Below are 19048 nucleotides of genomic sequence, written 5' to 3' on the forward strand. Positions count from 1 at the left end.
TTTTTTTCTAGGAAATGGATATTTTTCATGAACTGAAAGGGAATACAATGAGTAAGGATCGATTTTTCTAACGAATCAAAAAATAGAATCATTGAAATCGAGAATCGAATCGAAAATCAAAGTTATTAAAAACGTTTAATCGAAACAGAGAACAAGTTAAAAAAATCAAATTTTTTTATTTTAGTTGATGTTTTTCCAGTTTTTTAGTTTTTAATGAAGGATCTTGGATTCGTTTCGTTGGTTCAAATTGCTATAAACTTAATTTTATAATGGTCTTTTTATCTACGGAACCCATCGACAGGCACCTAAAGTTTCAACGATCTTTCACTTTGGCACCTAAAGTAGGCGATGTTCATTTTTGACACCTCAACTAGTATTTTAATTTGTCATTTTGACACTTTTTGTCGAGTCACCATTGCTCGTATGCTACACGCATTTTGAGCGCGCCTAAAGTATATTTTAATAAATTTGTCTCTCTCTTTCTTCCATTAATTTTCATCATTTTTTCCTTCAACTTTCATTAATTTTTCATCATTTTTTTCTTCAACTACAGTGTAAAATACACGCAAATTACATATTTTTATAAAATTTGTTGATTGTGTTATTAATTTCATTTCTTTCCAATCCAGTGACTCACAATTTAATTCAATATATTATTTTTTTCAACTAAATTTTACACAATTTAATTAAAGAGGAAAAAGATTATCACAAAAAATTTATTTTTGTTTTTTACTTTAATTTGATTAAAAAATTTATTTTTCTACGCATGAATCATCACTAAAAGGAGAAAGAAATTGTGTGTGGGGTCAATGAAGGTCATCAATGACGTCCTTCTCTGCTTTTTTAAAATTTGGGGTTAGGAATTTATGGGATATGGCTGGGTTAGAGAAGATAATGTTGGTGGTGGGGTGTTGAAGAAAATGATTTTGGAGTGGATTTGTGGGGAAAAGGAAGAAGATAACAGACCAGAGTAAAAATAGGTCGTTAACAATTGGTGAGTATCCCACATATTTCTCAAATTCCTTCATGGAAAGTTGCTTCCCAATTTGTAGATCACTGAGCTTATTCCACATTTCCTATTCATTAGACTTTTTGACAATGGATTTCTTTCCATGTCCAAATTTTTTATCAGGAAAAATGAAGAAAATCCCGAATCAACACCTCCATTTGGCAATGTGGATGATGGTGTTTCTCTTTCATTTTATGGTGAAGAAGATTTACTTGTTCCCTTTTTAGGCGGAGCTATTACAGCAGCAGAATTGGCGTATTGGCATATTCTTGTGGCTGGTTCCAAAACAGAGAGAAAATTGAAGGGATAAAGATAATGAAATAATGATTTTGACAGAAAAAAATCTCCATTAAAGAAAAATTGAAAGGCTGTATTTTGGTGGAGAAGATAATTTTGGGGGTCGGATAATTTATTATTTTTAATTTAAATCAATTATTTAAAAATTATTTTTGAATAAAAATGATAAATGTCGGCATATTATTTGACACTTTACACGTCACCATCGTGTGTATTACACACACATTACATATTTTTATCGATTATGTAAAAAGTGTCAAAATAACACATCAAAATACTAGTTGAGGTTTCAAAAATGAACACCGTCTACTTTAGGTGCCAAAGTGAAAGATCACTGAAACTTTACGTGTCTGTCGATGGATTTCACTTTTTTTTCTTTTACGTTTTGTTCCTCATCCATACTTTAAATTTAAACTTTTTTTGTTGCAATTTTTTTTGAATGTGTTTCCTTTTTAATTTTAAATATATTAGATGAGAAAGAAAAGAGCCGGGAGATGAAGAGGAGGAGGTAGAGACATATCTATGGTGAAATTATAATATTTGAATGTTTTAATGGTGGTCTCTATTTTTTCGATGAAAAAGGCGCGGACAGTGGTGGCAGATGTAGAAAAGAACTATAATGAAGATTGAAGAAAACCAAAAAGAAAATAGAAAATTCAGCAAAAATCACTTTCACGCGCCACTCTCAAGTAACTTACACTTATTATGTCATGTCAGCGAAAAATGATTATCTGGTTCAAATTCAAAGTAGTACAGGTGTTCAATAGGTATAAGGTTGAGTTGAGTTGTCCAAGTGAAATCTCAAAACAAGTTTAAGGATCTATCAATGACTTAAGCCGTGGAAAAAAAGCAGGAAGAATGAGAATTATAAATAAAACTTGTGAATATGATATTTAGATTCACAACTTTTTTATCTATATATATTTTTTATTTTTCTTAAAAAAATTGATGATGTGGGTGGGGGTTAGAAGAAATTTAATGAGATTGTTGGGTCTAATTGCAGATTCTTCAATGAAGTAATAGATGAAAATAAAAAAAAAGGGTGGGGACCTAAAGAAGGAGAAAGAAGGTGGAGGATTTAAGGAAATAGAAATAGAATGAGAATTTATTATTTATTTATTTTTTTAAAAAATATTGCATAACATATAAATTAGTGAGATTTTTTTTTTAAATATACGTGCTTTTAATTTATTTATTTTTAATTTACTTGAAAATTATTTATGAAGGTAAGTAAATATTAGTGAAGTTAAAAGTTTAAAGTCAAGAAAAATTCATAGCCAAAATGGTTCGATGGACCCCTGTACTATGTCGGTTTTGTAAGTTGGACACTTCTACTTACATGTTCGTCATCTGGACCCTTGAACCCACTAAAAAGGAATATTTCAAACCCTTTGACCTTTGACTTTGCCTATGTGGCATTAAAATGCTGACTAGGACAAGGAGAGTGATTACACTCGCCTGGGGTACGAGTGCGGGTCAATTTTTGACCAATTTTATATTAAAATAATTAAAAAATAAAAAAATATTAAAAATAAAAAAATAAAAAATTACTTTTTTCCTCCATCATTTTTAGTTTAAAAATATTTTTTAAAATTTAAAAGTAATAAATTTGTAAAATAAAAATTTAAAACCTTCCTTCTCCAACCCCTCCTCTGTCCAGCCACAACCCCACCCCACCCCTTAGCCCTCAACCCCCACCCCCCCCCCCCCTCCCCCCCCCGTCCAGTCGCTCTCACCCCACCCTTCACCCTCGTCCCTCCGTCCCCCGTTCAGCCATGGCTGCCATGGCATCACTATTAACGTCCCTACCCCTACAGCTCTCTTCGTCTCTCTTCGTCTTCCACCCTCACAGCCATAACTACCATAGCCATCAAACCAGTCAAAATACATAACACACCAATTAATTGGTACAATTATTATTTTTTTGGTAGGCAATTGGTACAATTATGTTTCTTTCACCAGAATGTCATAAATAGCAGTAATTTTTTATACTCAAAATGAAAAAACTAAGCTTGAATATTGATCTGAGCATACTGATATGCTTATATTCTTCTATGACCATGTAAATATACCTCTCTTTGGCAGGGATTTCTGGGCAATTCCTGAAGAGGGTTTTGCTTTTTTTCTTTTTTTTTGGTCAAGTCTTTGTTGTGGTTGATATTTCTGTTGTGGTTCATTGTGAAAAAAATTTGTTGTTTTACTTTTTACTTTTTTTTTATTTCACTTTCTCAATTTAAATTTTTTATTTTGTTTAATTAATTTTTTAACTTTTATGTGAATTTATTGTTAAAATTTTAAATTAATTGAAGAGAAATTTCAATTATTTGGAATAAATTTGATGTTAATTAAATTTATTGTGTTTCCGTATTAGAATTTATAGTTAAAAGATTAAATTAATTTAAATTAAAAATTTATTGTGTTTGTGTATTAGAATTTCTACAATTTATAAAAATAATTTATTTGATTATGCTTGTTTGTTAAAGATATTCAAATTTAAAAATCAAAAATTAATTTATGTTTGTATATATGAATTTATAGTTAAAAATTTAAATTAGTTGGAGAAGAATTTTAATTATTTGGAATGAATTTGATATTTTATTTGTGAGCAAAAATAAATTAAATGACATTTTATAATTTAATTATTTGGATATTAAATTTAAAACATGATTATTTTAAATTTTTCTATAATTTATAATTTTATTTATTTATTTAAATTAATTTTAATATTTAATTTATCATGTAGTAGCATTTTAAAAATGACTTGAAATTTAATGAAATACTTGAAAATGACGTGGCAGATGACATGACACACGTAGCAGATGACGTGACATACGTGGTAGCTTTTGTGGCAGTTGACGTAGGAGAGTGTGTTACACTCACCAAAAAAATATTTAAAAATATTTAAATATTAATTTTTAATAAATTTAAGGTTTCATATGACAAACATGTAAATAAAAGTATCCAACTTATAAAATCGATATAGTACTGGCGTTCATCTAACCATTTTGCCAAATCCATACAGTGAAGTTAAAAGTTTAAAGTTGAGAAAAAATTATGGATGTTTTGTCAAACAAAAAACAACTTGGCTTGGCTTGCAGCCTAATAGATTGGGTTACCTTTCAAGTTCCAACCAATCACCGCTCACTTAAAATGGGGCGGCCATCCAACCTGTCCTGTCCTACCACATACTTCTCATTCGTTCCCCCCCCCCCCCCAACAACTAATTTTTCATTTTTTCTATCTAAATTTTCTTTTTTACTCTTATTTAGTTCTTTCTCCTTAGTTTTTTACTTTTTTAAAAAGTCCATACCTTTTTAATATTTGAAATTTCTTTAATTTAGTGCTTTTATTATGTCCTTTGGAGCAAATTAGATGAATTGTGTGTTATACGAAGCCAATTTTAGATGAGATTGCCATCGAATTCAGTTTGATATCAAAATCGACTACCATCTTTAATATGTACTTAAGTAAATAAGTATGTGCTCTTTCAAATTATTTAACTTTTGTCACATAGTTCAATAATTATATTTTTTCAATTATTTTGATTTATCACGCATTGTTTCTTAAGAATCAGTTTGATTAATATCTAAAGCTAAATTATATTAGTTTACTTTAATATTTTAAATTTAGATGTTTGAAAAGTACTATAAATCGTAATTCTTTTTAATATTAATATAGGGGTGTAAAAAAATTGAATTGACCGATAAACCGAACTGATAAAAATGTTATTGGTTTATTTTTATTGGGTTATTGGGTTAACGATTTTTAATGATTTTATAAAATAAATTATTGGGTTATTGATTCGATCTGATTTTTTCTTATTGGGTTATTAGATAAACTGATAACCAATAAGAATATATATATATATAACTTATTATATATTTCTCTTAATTTCTCTTTAATTTTACAAATTAACAAATCTATTAATTCAATTATACAAATTCTTAATTTCTCCTAATAACATTTAGTCTAAACTTGAAGATTCTTGTAAATTAAAACACATCATGTAGGATTTTTGGTTGCAATCAAGATTCAATTTTTTTCATGTTAGTTACTAATATTTCTATTTTATGAGTATTTTCTTATCGATTAAACCAAAAATCGAACCGTTAAGGACTAAACCGATAAATTAAAAATCGATAAAAAAAATATCTTATTGGTTTGGTTATTGGTTTAACATATTTAAAAACTGAAAACTAATAAAGCGAACCGATAATATATAAAATCGAATCGAACCGAATCGATCGATGCACACCCTTATATTATAATATAATGAAAAAATACAACTTATAATATTAATTAATGACTCTTTAAAAGTGATACATGATAAATAAAAATGAAGATAGGAATATCTCTTTCAATTTTTTTCATGCTATATTTTTTTTCCCCATTATTCACTTATAAACCAAAATATGAATTAAACTTGAACCTGAAATAACTCCTCACTTTTCTTTTCCCTCATTTTGCTTGCCTTTCGCTCTCTCTCTCTCACACTCTCTAATGGAGCAGTCTGAGAGCTCATCAACCCACCTTCATCAACAACCAGAACAACAACAACAACAACAACAACAACAACCAACCGGGTCATCCGACCCGACCCATCACTTAACCCTTCCACCCGGTTTCACACCCGAAGAATCCAATAACCTAAGCTCAAGCATAACCAATTTCCACTCTTACCGAGTCAACTACACCCAATGCTCTTCCCTACTCGCACAACGCATCCACGCGCCACCACATGTCGTCTGGTCCGCCGTCCGCCGTTTCGAAAAGCCACAAATATACAAACACTTCATCAAAAGCTGCTCCGTCTCCGAAAACTTCTCCATGCACGTGGGCGCCACGCGCGATGTGTACGTCATCTCCGGATTACCTGCGAATACGAGCACCGAAAGACTCGATCTATTAGATGATGAAAAGTATGTTACTGGTTTTAGCATAATTGGTGGTGAGCATAGATTGAGGAATTATAGGTCAGTTACCAGTGTACATGGTTTCGAAAATGATGGGATAATCTGGACCGTTGTTTTGGAATCGTACGTCGTCGATGTACCTGATGGAAATACTGAAGAAGATACGCGTCTTTTTGCTGATACTGTTGTGAAATTAAATCTTCAGAAATTAGCTTCCGTTGCTGAAACTATTGCTCGTGGAGGTACTGCTGACATCTCATGAAAATCAAAGTTTATTTTTCATCCAACTTCAAGCATAGCAAAACCTTTAGTATGCTAAATTTCTTTTATTCTCTTCATCTTAATTTTCTTTTCTTTTTTTATGGATTTATGTATGCTTTCTTTTATGGGGTAAACAACATAAATCTCAACACTTTATTATCTAATTAATCTTTCTCCTTATTTTTATAATAATTATATAAAATCTTAGATATAATATATTAGTTAACGTTATGATACATTAATTTATGATATATTAATGAATCTTTATTTATGGTTAAAAACGAAAAGAAGCGATAATTATGTCTATAATTGAGCAATTAATGCACTTAATTAAAAAAATTATTGTTTAAATTACCTAATATACGTCATTTAATAATTTATGATAACAAATATCATAAGTTTTCCTATTATGTAAAAATTTATGATATATTGTATTATGATAACAAATATTTCATTGAAAAAAACATCTTTTCCTCCCTAAACTTATCGTAAAAAATTACTTTAGACCTTAAGCTAAGCTTCTATTTATTTATTCCTTAATATCTTTAAAGTATATTAATTTCACCCCTCAAAACGGAATACTATTTTATAACGGAGAGTGTGTTATACTTGCTTACACATCAACGCCACGTCAATACCACATCGATGACATGTCATTACCATGTAAGAAATTACTATTTTTCTAAAAAAATTAATCCCCTCACATTAATTTTATATATTTAAAAAAAATAAAAAATATATATGTACTATTTTATTTATATAAATATATATATATATATATATATATATATATATATATATATATATATATATATATATATATATATATATTTATTAAAAAAAAAGCACATACCTATATTTTCTTTCTTCTTCACACCTACCACCCACACAGCCCCCTCCCCCCCCCCTTTTTTTTCCCCTTTTTCAGCCCTTAACCCCCCCCCCCCCCTAGCAGCCCCTCCACCCCTCTTTTTTTTTTCTTTCTTTCTTAGATTATCCCTCCAACCCCACCTCCTACAAACGCGCAGCGCCCTCTGCCCCTTCTCTTCCAGCCCCCACTTATTTTTTCTTTCATCTTCGAATCATCTATTTTTGGCTAAATCACTGTAACTAAAGTAAGTTTTGTCTAATTGTGATTGACTGATAAGGAATAAACGAAAAAGATGTGAGATTTTCTGTCCTAAAAAGAGACAAATATAAAATTTGGATCATGATTTGGGTTCTTCCTTATCGAATTTGAAAACCTATTTTTCGTTAGAGGAATATTCTAGAAGGTTGAAGAAAAGGTGTAAGGAAGATGATGATTGATGTTTTTCATCTGCTTGTTTCACTTTTTTTTTTTAACGATTGAATTTGTGTTTGTTGAATTTGTGTTTTTTTTCTTCTTGAAATTGTTTTGGGTGCAAACACTGCACTATAATAATGGATCCCATCTCTCTATATGTTCAGATTTGTAAGGAAAAAGAAGAAGAAATGGGGGTGGTGGGGTGTGAGGAAGAAAGAAAAAAAAATGTTTAAAGATATTAAAGTGGGCCCCGCTAAAATCTTTTTATACTTTTTTTCTACTAAAACACGTTTTTTTTTGCCACGTCAGTCGTTAAGGAGAAAAAATAATACACTTTAAAGTTTATAAGGGGATAAATAATTGTCTGATTAGTTTAGAATCTAAAGTAAGTTTTGCTAATAAGTTGAGGGGGAGATTTGATGTCTTTTTTGTATCTCATTTAATAACATTGAGTTCATGATACACTACAATTCATGACACATTACATTTATTTGTGGTTACTAATACATTATTATATTTTTTGTTTAATCCTTTATATGTGTAAAAATTATCTGATACATTGTATTAAAAGCTAAATATCTTATGATACATTACTTTATATGCAAATAAACTATATTATATCTATTATTGTATTGTTAATTTAAGTTTCTGATACATTAAATTATTTTGATTGAGATACATCATTGTAATTAAGTTTGCATTATACTTGACTTATTTTTGAAAATATCCGATACATTATATAATTTACATTAAGATATAAAACTACAATTAGCTTATATGATACATTGCTGAAGAGTAAAGTATCTTTTAATGGATAATAGTCTAACAGATGGACGAAAATTACTTTATAGAAATTGTGATAAAAACAATCAAAGGTTTTGCTTAAATATCAGTCATTTTGTCCAAAAAATTTTGATATTTTAATCTATTTTCACGAAAATCAATGTTGTTCATATCATAATGAAATGATGAAAATTAAAAAAAAAGTTAACGGTGGAAAGATGGATTTGTTAAATCTAATTGAGTAATAGATGATAACATAGTGGAAATTCAAAAGAAAATTAATGGAAGTTGTAACTTGAATGTTGAAGTAGAAGATGAAAATGAGAACATGGTAGAAATTCAAAATGGGTGAGTTGAGAAAATTGTGGGATATATTTTCTCACTTTTGGGCTTGATTTGCGGCACAATAAGGGGATGTGAGTGAATTTTTTAGATGTATTAGAAAAGAGACAATTATTTTGAGTAAAAAAGGATTTTTATAATTAGTTTAGTTGAATGAGATTTTTAGTAATGATAAAAATTTAAGGTGTGGTTATAAGTAATTTATCATTTTTTGTATTTGCTGAAATTTGGAAACAAGGACATTTAAGTCGATGACATGATGAATTTCTGTAATTTTAAATTATGGAAAGATCAAATATTTCTGTTTTATACTAGCTTTTTTTGAATTATGGGATTGTTGTTTGAGTTGAAATGAATTTTTTTTTATTTTTTCTTTAATAAGTTTCTATTTTAATCTACTTTAGCTTATTACTCTTTTCTTCCGATTGGGTTTTTGTTTTGGTCACAATTTACTTGTCAACATTTTTAAAAGTGTCTGTCTCAAAATATACTGATCAATTTACAAAATTAAGATAAAATTAGTAACTATTTTTTTCTATTTTATTTTTAAAATTAGTAGTTTTTAAAAGTAAATGATAGTAATTAATTTAAAAGAGTTAAAGATAAATTAATAAAAAAATATTTTTTATTTATAACTTTTTAAAGAGTGTATGAAAAATGAAATATGATAATTAATATGGAACCAGGGCTCTTCTTTTTTCAACTTTTTCAGGAAATAAAGGGAACAAATGTTTTGGATTTTACTGACAGAAATTATGATTACCAATAGCATTTACAAAATTTTACAGACATCTTTTCTTTTTTTTCCGTTCATTTTTTATGATCATTTTCCTTTTCATTCAATTATGGGGTCATTTTCGAGTGGAAATGGAAATTTGATTCAATTAAGTTTCCATATTAATCTAAATCAGTTAATTAGTCGCTCGGTTTTAAGTAAATTACGACCCACCATGCATCACTAGAATAAGAGAATTTTTTCATATGAACTCACTCAAAAGATATTATTTGGGTCGTGTTGATTTAACACACATTTTAAGAAAATTTTATTTAGAGGTGTAGTTTGTTAAACTAATCTTAGTAATAAGTTTTTGGAATTCTAAATTTGACTAATGTATAATTTTATGTAGTTATTTATGTTATCTTGTATATATTCGGGTACAAGAATCTGTATACATGCAATACAAACTTCAACTCTAGTTCAAGTCTAAGATAAGAACACTTATTAAGTTTCCTAACACCTTCAACACTAGATTATGAATAATATATCTAAGAAGTGTGTTAATTTTCAGAAAAGAGATGAAATAGAATTTTAAGGCCAAGTCCCCCTACTTTACGGAGTGTCCTTAAGGAATAATTTCCCTCACCGTATCAGAGGTTATGGAATCTTCTTCGTAAGATAAAATGGCCTTCAATCCGAACAATAGCGGTATCTCAAATTGTTAGATTCAACGAACTCACTCAACAGTTTGATTATCATACAGAATGTTTTTGAAGACAAGAGGAGAGTTTGTATTCAGAAAAATTCGGATCTAAACCTGTGGATGAAAGCAGGTTTATATAACCTTCATATGCCTCTTCTGAAAAGTGGCAATGGTTCACTTAAAAGGTGTGACCTTTCCTGAAAAATTATGTCTGTTCGTCTAAATATTGCATCTTTTCCGAACAGACAATCCATTTCATGAATCAGTGTGTCTTTCGTTGAAAGATTGCATCCTTCCGAAGCATCAGTTCGAAACAGTGTATCCTTCTGAAGCGTCAGTTCGAAATAGTGCATCCTTATGAAGCATCAGTTCGAAACACTGCATGCATGCATGCATATAATTGGAGGATCAAAACACAGAAAAAATTTACTGCATTTTTATTTTCCATTCGGATTAAATTTCTGTCAAATAAATTTTGTCCAAAAAGATAGATCTCATCGATCGATCATTTGCCAAATTCAAATCCTAATAATCTAAATCCAAAGCCGAGGCCGAGCGAGCGACGGCGTGACGCATGTCTTATTTCTTGCCTCACTTACCAAGTGGAATAAGTATTTCTTAATATAAACACTTGAAAGTCACATTCTCCCACCAATGTGGGAGAAATAGTAGACTTTTTATTTTAGAGTACAGTTTTCATTTTAGTGTTTTCTTCTCTATTTTTCCTTCCACTTGGGTTCCTCCATTTTTCATTCACACTTTTCATATACTTTGAACCCAACAATCTCCCATATGAATGGGGTATGACTATTTTTTGAAAAATTTTACGGATAAGTATGTGATCATCAAGCAAAGACTGATTGCATCTGGATAAGTGGGTTTCCTTTTGAACTTTCCGTAGTGAACATACATCGGATGTACTCGGTCAATCGGTAGATTTGATATCTTTGAACCGTCAAACTTTAATGTACACCTAGACAACACATGTCACACAACCAGCCTTTTACCATTTATGGTTCTCACGGTTTTGTTCTTTTCAGCCAAGAACACATCCCGGTTTTATGAAAGCTTAGAGAATAGGCCTTTACTAACATTCTCCTTGAAGCGGCTTCCACTTTGCCCTTACATAGGTGATTTCTAAACGTTCAATCCTATAGATTAAACTATTTGGTCAAATCTGCCAAATTTAGATAATCATAAAAAGACTTTTCACCTTAAGTCTTATCCTTGTTTACTAAACATTGTCTACATCATAAGAATGAGTTGGGTATATTGACAATATTGAACCTGTCAGTCACAACTTTGTTTGATCTCCTTGAAACTAGCTCTTGAGATCTTCAGTCTGCTAGGTAAAGTTACCGTTATGCTGACTTGTCCTAGGCCTTAAATCTATTCCCTTGGATGTCCTTTCCACTCCTTCTCTAGACAGGCCTTTTGTAAGTGGATCCGACACATTATCTTTTGACTTTACATAGTCAACAGTGAAAATTTCACTAGAGAGAAGTTCCTTAACAGTATTATATCTTTATCGTATGTGACGAAATTTATCGTTGTACATCATGCTCCCTGCCCTACCTATTGCCGCTTGGCGATCACAGTGTATACAAACTGGTGCAACTAGTTTGGGCCAATAAGGAATATCTTTCAAGAAATTTCGGAGTCATTCTGCTTCTTCACCGGCTTTATCCAATGCGATAAATTCAGATTCCATTGTAGTGCGAGCAATACAAGTCTGTTTGGATGATTTTCAAGAGACTGCTCCTTCATCGATAGTAAATACATATCCACTTGTGGATTTTACTTCGTTCGATCCGGTGATCCAATTTGCATCACTATATCCTTCGAGTATCATGGGATATTTATTATAATGCAAGGCATAGTCTTGAGTGTATTTAAGATACTTTAAAACTCTTTTCATTGCCATCCAATGAGTTTTGTTAGAATTACTCGTGTATCAACTCAATTTACTAATAGTGCATGTTATGTCTGGTCGTGTACAGTTCATTATATACATTAAACATCCCAATACTCTTGCGTACTCCAATTGTGAGTCACTTTCACCTTCATTCTTTTGAAGTGCAAAGCTCACATCCAATGGAGTCTTGGAAATACCGAATTTCATATACTTGAATTTGTCAAGTACATTTTCGATATAATGAGACTGTGACAATGCCAACCCTTGTGGAGTTCTATGAATTCTTATTCCTAAGATCACATCCGCAACTCTAAGGTCTTTCATATCGAACTTACTCTCTAGCATTCATTTTGTTGTATTTATATCTTAAATGTCTTTACTGATGATCAACATATAATCCACATATAAACACACAATGACTCGGTGATTTGGAGTGTCTTTAATATAAACACATTTATCATATTCATTTATCTTGAATCCATTTGCCAACATGGTTTGGTCAAACTTCGCATGCCATTGCTTAGGTGCTTATTTTAGTCCATAAAGTGACTTAACAAGTTTACACACCTTATTTTTTTTTTGAAACCACAAAACCCTTAGGCTGTTCCATGTAAATTTTTTCCTCTAATTCTCCATTTAGAAATATGATTTTCATATCTATTTGATGGATTTCAAGATCATATACCGCCGCTAAGGCAATTAATATTAGAATCGACGTTATCCTTGTTACCGGTGAGTATATATCAATGTAATCAAGACCTTCTTTTTGTTTGAAGCCTTTTACTACAAGTCTTGCCTTGTATTTGTCAATAGTACCATCCGCTTTCATTTTTCTTTTGAAGATCCATTTAGAACCTAAAGGTTTATTTCCTGGAGGAAGATCAACCAATTCCCAAGTATGGTTGATTAAGATTGAATCAATCTCACTATTGATTGCCTCTTTCCAAAAGGATGAGTCTGATGACAACATCGCTTCTTTAAATGTTTGAGGCTCATTTTCTAAGAGAAATGCTACAAAATCTGAACCAAACGAAGTTGACGTTCTTTGATGTGTACTACGTCTTGAATTTTCTTCATTATGTATATTCTCACTTGGTTCATCTCGAGGTCGTTTAGACCCCCCACTAGACTGTTCATGTCTCTTTTTATACGGATAAATATCTTTAAAAAATTCAGCATTATCTGATTCAATTATCGTATTTTCATTAATATCTGGATGTTCAGATTTATTAACCAAAAATTGATATGCTTTACTACTTTTAGCATATCCTATGAACACATAGTCCACCGTCTTAGGTCCTATTTTAACCCTTTTAGGCATAGGAACTTGGACCTTTGCTAGACACCCCCACACTTTGAAATATTTCAAGTTGGGTTTCCTTCCTTTCCATTTTTCATAAGGAATTGATTGTGTCTTACTATGGGGAACTCTATTAAGTATACGGTTGGCTATAAGGATAGCCTCCCCCACAAGTTTTGTGGTAAACCTGAACTTATAAGTAAGGCATTTATTATTTTCTTCAAAGTTTGATTTTTTCTTTCCGCAATTTCATTAGATTGAGGTGAATACGGTGCCGTAGTTTAATGGATATTTCCATTCTCCACACATATTTCGGCGAAGGGAGATTCATATTCTCCGCTCCTATCACTTCTTATCATTTTGATCTTTTTCTCTAACTGATTTTCAACTTCAGTTTTGTATTGCCTAAACACATCTATTGCTTCATCCTTACTATTTAGCAAGTAGATGTAACAGTATCTAGTGAAATCGTCAATAAAAGTTATGAAATACTTTTTTTCACCACGTGGTGGTGTTGACTTCATATCACAAATGTCAGTGTATATTAAGTTTAAGGGATTTGAATTCATTTCAACGGACTTATAAGGATGCTTTGCAAACTTTGATTCCACACACGTTTGACACTTTGATTTATTGCACTCAAAATTTGACAAGACTTCTAAGTTAATCAGTTTTCGAAATGTTTTGTAATTAACATGGTCTAAACGTTCATGCCACAAATCATAAGACTCAAGAAAGTAAGAAGAATTTAAATTTTTATTGATTTCAATATTCATTACATTCATCTTATAGAGGCCCTCGGTGAGATAGTCTTTTCCTACATACACTTCTCCTTTGCTAATTATAATTTTTTTTTAGAAACGGTTACACATTTGAATCCGTTCTTGTCTAGAAGTGAAACAGAAATTAAGTTCCTATGTAACTCCGAAACATACAAAACATTGTTAAGTGTCAAGATCTTTCCTGAAGTCATTTTCAAGCACACTTTTCCTGTTCCTTCTACCTTAGCAGTAGCGGAGTTAGCCATGTAGATCATTTCTTCTACTTGAGCCGGAGCGAATGATGAAAACAACTCTTTGTTGGCACAAACATGGCGGGTGACACTAGAATCCATCCACCATTCGCGAGGATTCCCCACCAAGTTGCATTCTGAAAGCATAGCACACAGATCATCACATTCTTTGTTGGACTCAATCATAGTTGCTTGGTCCTTTTTCTTGCCTTTCTTAGGGGCACGACAATCCGTGGATTTGTGGCCAATTTTGCCACAGTTAAAGCACTTTTCCTTGAATTTCTTCTTGGGTTGATTGCTTTCATGTTCAACTTTCTTCCTTTTCTTAGAATTATTTTGGTCATCTTTTACTATACGTGCTCTATTAATTGTGGAATTACCTTTTGACCTTATCTCGGAGCCTTATTCTCCTTTTCAATACGCAGTCGGACAATAAGATCTTCAACAGTCATTTCCTTGCGTTTGTGCTTCAAGTAGTTTTTAAAGTCTTTCCACATAGGTGGTAGCTTCTCAATGATTGTTGTTACTTGAAATACATCATTCACAATCAAACCTTCCGCTAAGAGATCATGGATGATTACTTGTAATTTCTGCACTTGAGAGACAACCGAATTGCTATCTATCATTTTAAAGTCCAGGAACCTTGCAACGAAGAATTTCTTTATTCGCGCATTCTCTGTCTTGTATTTTCGTTCTAGTGCCCTCCACAATTCCTTCGATGTCTTAGTTCCACTATAAACATTATAGAGGTCGTCTTGGAGACCACTCAAGATATAATTCCTGCAAAGAAAGTCCGAGTATTTTCAAGCCTCTACAATTATGAAACGCTCTTTGTCCGAGGATCCCTCGTACACCTCAAGAGAATCCTTACTAGTGAACCTTTGAAGACATAGGGTGGTGAGGTAAAAAAACATCTTTTGCTGCCATCTCTTGAAGTCAATGCTCGCAAACTTTTCGGGCTTCTCCACATGTGCCATAGGTTGCGGAGCATTTGCTCGACTTGTCGTGGCAATACTAGTTTCCCCTATAGTCGTCGCCGCATCTTGCACTTGATTTTCGTTAGTCATTTTTCCTGTCACCACAAGACAGTAAATTTAGTATTTTCAGAATACTACTTATTAAAAATTGCAACAATTTTACACACCTCTTGTTTCTAGTTAACGATGAAGTTTTTATGACTTCCAATCGTCACCTGAGTGATTTTCAACTTGTGATGAAGATTTTATGTCTTCAAATCACTAGTTAAATTCAAATGAAATAGAAAGCTTAAAGCTTTAATCTCCAAAAATAAGTAATACAGATTTTGGTTTATTCCTTAAGATTGTTATCTTGTATATATTCGGGTACAAGAATCTGTATACGTGCAACACAAACTTTAACTCTAGTTCAAGTCTAAGACAAGAACACTTATGAAGTTACCTAACATCTTCAATATTAGATTATGAATAATCTATCTAAGAAGTGTGTTAATTTTCAGAAAAGAGATGAAATAAAATTTTAAGGCCAAGTCCCCCGACTTCACGGAGTGTCCTTAAAGAATAATTTCTCTCACTGTATCCGAAGTTATGGAATCTTCCTCCCAGGATAAAATGTCATTCAATCCAAATAATAGCGGTACCTCAAATTATTGGATTCAACGAACTCACTCAATAGTTTGATTGATCACACAGAATGTTTTTGAAGACAAAAGGAGAGTGTGTATTTCAGAAAAATTTGTATCTAAACCTATGGATGAAAGCAGGTTTATATAGCCTTCATATGCCTCTTCTGAAAAGTGGCAACGGTTCACTTAAAAGGTGTGACCTTTCCTGAAAAATTATGTCTGTTCGTTTAAAGATTGCATCTTTTTCTAACAGACAAACCATTTCATGAATCAGTGTATCATTTCGTTGAAGGATTGCATCCTTCTGAAGCATCAGTTCGAAATAGTGCATCCTTCGAAAGCATCAGTTCGAAACAATGCATTCTTCTGAAGCATCAGTTCGAAACACTACATGCATGCATATAACTGGAGGATCAAAACACAGAAAAAATTTACTGCATTTTTATTTTCCCTTCGAATTAAATTTCTGTCAAACAAATTTTGTCCAAAAAGATAGATCTCATCGATCGATCATTTTCCAAATCCAAATCCAAATTCGAAGCCGAGCCCAGCGAGCGACGACGGCGGCGGCGCGAGACATCTCTTATTTCTTGCCTCACTTACCAAGTGGAATAAGTGTTTCTTAATATAAATACTTGAAAGTCACATTCTCCCACCAATGTGGGAGAAATAGTAGACTTTCAATTTTAGAGTACACTTTCCATTTTAGTATTTTTTTTCTCTATTTTTTCTCCTACTTGGGTTCCTCTATTTTCTATTCACACTTCTCATATACTTTGAATCCAACAATTTAAATACTAAGAATAATATGGGAAAGAAATCACGAAACTCTCTTGATTTGTAGAATTGTATAAGTAAATTAAAATATTTATTTTTGGCATAGTTATCTATAAGTTGATTATCCACCTCGAAAACAAAAAGATGTAACCTAACATAGCATATTAAATTATACTAATACTATTAAAAATTAAATTATACTATCATTAATAATGTGCTTCACTAAATCAATATAGTAATTAGCAATACTACCTTCAAAGTGATTTCATAAATAGGGTCTAAGGTAGATAAGTGATTTCATAAATAGGGTCTGAGGTAGATAAGTTTATGCAAAACTTATCTTTATCTTGAGTAGTGTAGCGAGGTTGTTTTCGACCCTCCGCTCAAGAAAAATGTGTTAAAAAAACAAGAATTAAAAGCTATGTTGAAAAAATAATGTGTACAACTTATTCTATGATCATAGAGAACTCTTACTCCATGATTATTAAAGAGTTTGTAATATGCTCAATAATAATGTTATAGATAAAAATATTTAAATAATACAAAAATATAAAAATTAAAAAGAAAATTAAGTTATCAACCTCAAATATTTGAAGCTCATAATTTCATAAGACACAATTAAAACTCAAGGAGATTTTGATACATCATCTCTCAAAAGTTAGTTGTCAATATATGTAGAGTTCTATCCAATTGAGATTGAGGAAGTTTGGGGGTGGGGGGAAGCGGGTTTCATTTATCCTAATTTACTAGTATAGTTTATGCGGAGTGGTGCGTGTACCTCGCTTCAGTGAGTTTAATTCTATAAAAAACACTTTAATATTATAAAAGAAAGTATGTCTTGATTAATAAATAAACTGATGGTTTTATAAATACGAAAAACACTTAAATAAAAAAATTATATATTCATACAAACTCATATAAAAGTTTTAAAACTCACTTTAAACTAAATCAAGAAAAACTACAAAGACTATAAACTATAAACAAAAAAAATGATAATAAATATATCAAAATAACGCGATTAAACCTACTACCTGTAAACTACAAACAAAAAAAAAGTAATAACGATATCAAAATAATGCAATTAAATGTAACTATATATAAAAATTTCTTTAAAAATTTATGATTTGCGATTCCTCGTAGAAATTGTCGTGATGATCAAGTACAATATAGTGTCCACGTGACACTTAATTTATGTTTGGTAAGACTATACATTTATTTAGATTTAAATTTAAAATTGAGAATAATTAAGAAGATTTGTTGGAACTTGGAAGCCATATTAACGTGCCCTTTTTATAGCAAAGAATGTCGACACTTTCATGTTACCTTATATCATATGTTTTAGGATCCCTAATTTATATAAAATTCTTGCCATAATTTTTAAAGTCCTGATCCCATATAATTTAGAAGTTAAAATTAAATATATAATAATTGAAGGAAAAAATCTAAAAAGAAGATTGTCTAAAAGTCGAATCTTTTAATGAAGCGCAAAAAAATTTGATTCACTTTTTAAAGGGTTTTCATACTTTTAATATATTATAGATTATAGATATAGATATGTCCTTTTTCAAATTTCGAGATTTTAATAAATTTATTTTTAATCATTATTTTCTTATATTTAAAAAATATTTTAAATTATCAATAATTGTGACCTATAATTCTTTTAGGTTGCTTCCTAGGATATGAATTTATTTCAAAAAATGAAAATTTTGTGCATAAATTTACATCAAACTAAAATTATTTGACTCTAAAAAAATGACAAATAAATTGAAAGTCGAAACAAAAGATGTAATTCCCTTTTTTAATCAATCCATTTTTAAAGATTATGCCAAAAGCATATATGGGAGAAGTTAGAATAAGGATAGGTCGTGGGTTTCCTTTGGAGGTTTGTGTGAGTTAGGGATAAAGAATTGGGGAAATCCCATGCCCCTTGTTCCTTTGTCCTTTCCCTATTCGTATATTTGGAAAAAACAAATGGTAGGATATTCAATATAAAGTTTTAAAAATAGGTTTATATTGTGTTTCATTAATAAAATAATTTATACGTCTATTTTGATAGATTTACACAATTAATTAAATACTTATAAATCTAATTTCAAATTTAATTTTTAGATGCAGCATTTTATTTTATTT

General features: G+C 30.8%; 1 protein-coding gene across 1 annotated transcript in view; it reads left to right on the forward strand.

Moving 5' to 3' along the window:
* The first annotated feature begins 5644 nt into the window (after positions 1–5644).
* Positions 5645–19048, forward strand: part of LOC107872884 (abscisic acid receptor PYR1) — a 17119-nt gene continuing 3715 nt past the window's right edge. The window contains exon 1 of the mRNA XM_016719535.2: positions 5645–6461. Within this exon, the coding sequence (XP_016575021.2) occupies positions 5807–6461 (655 nt within the window). The 5' untranslated portion in view covers positions 5645–5806. The remainder of the gene's footprint in view (positions 6462–19048) is intronic.

Source organism: Capsicum annuum, chromosome 6 (assembly GCF_002878395.1).
Source record: "Capsicum annuum cultivar UCD-10X-F1 chromosome 6, UCD10Xv1.1, whole genome shotgun sequence".
Classification (NCBI taxonomy): domain Eukaryota; kingdom Viridiplantae; phylum Streptophyta; class Magnoliopsida; order Solanales; family Solanaceae; genus Capsicum; species Capsicum annuum.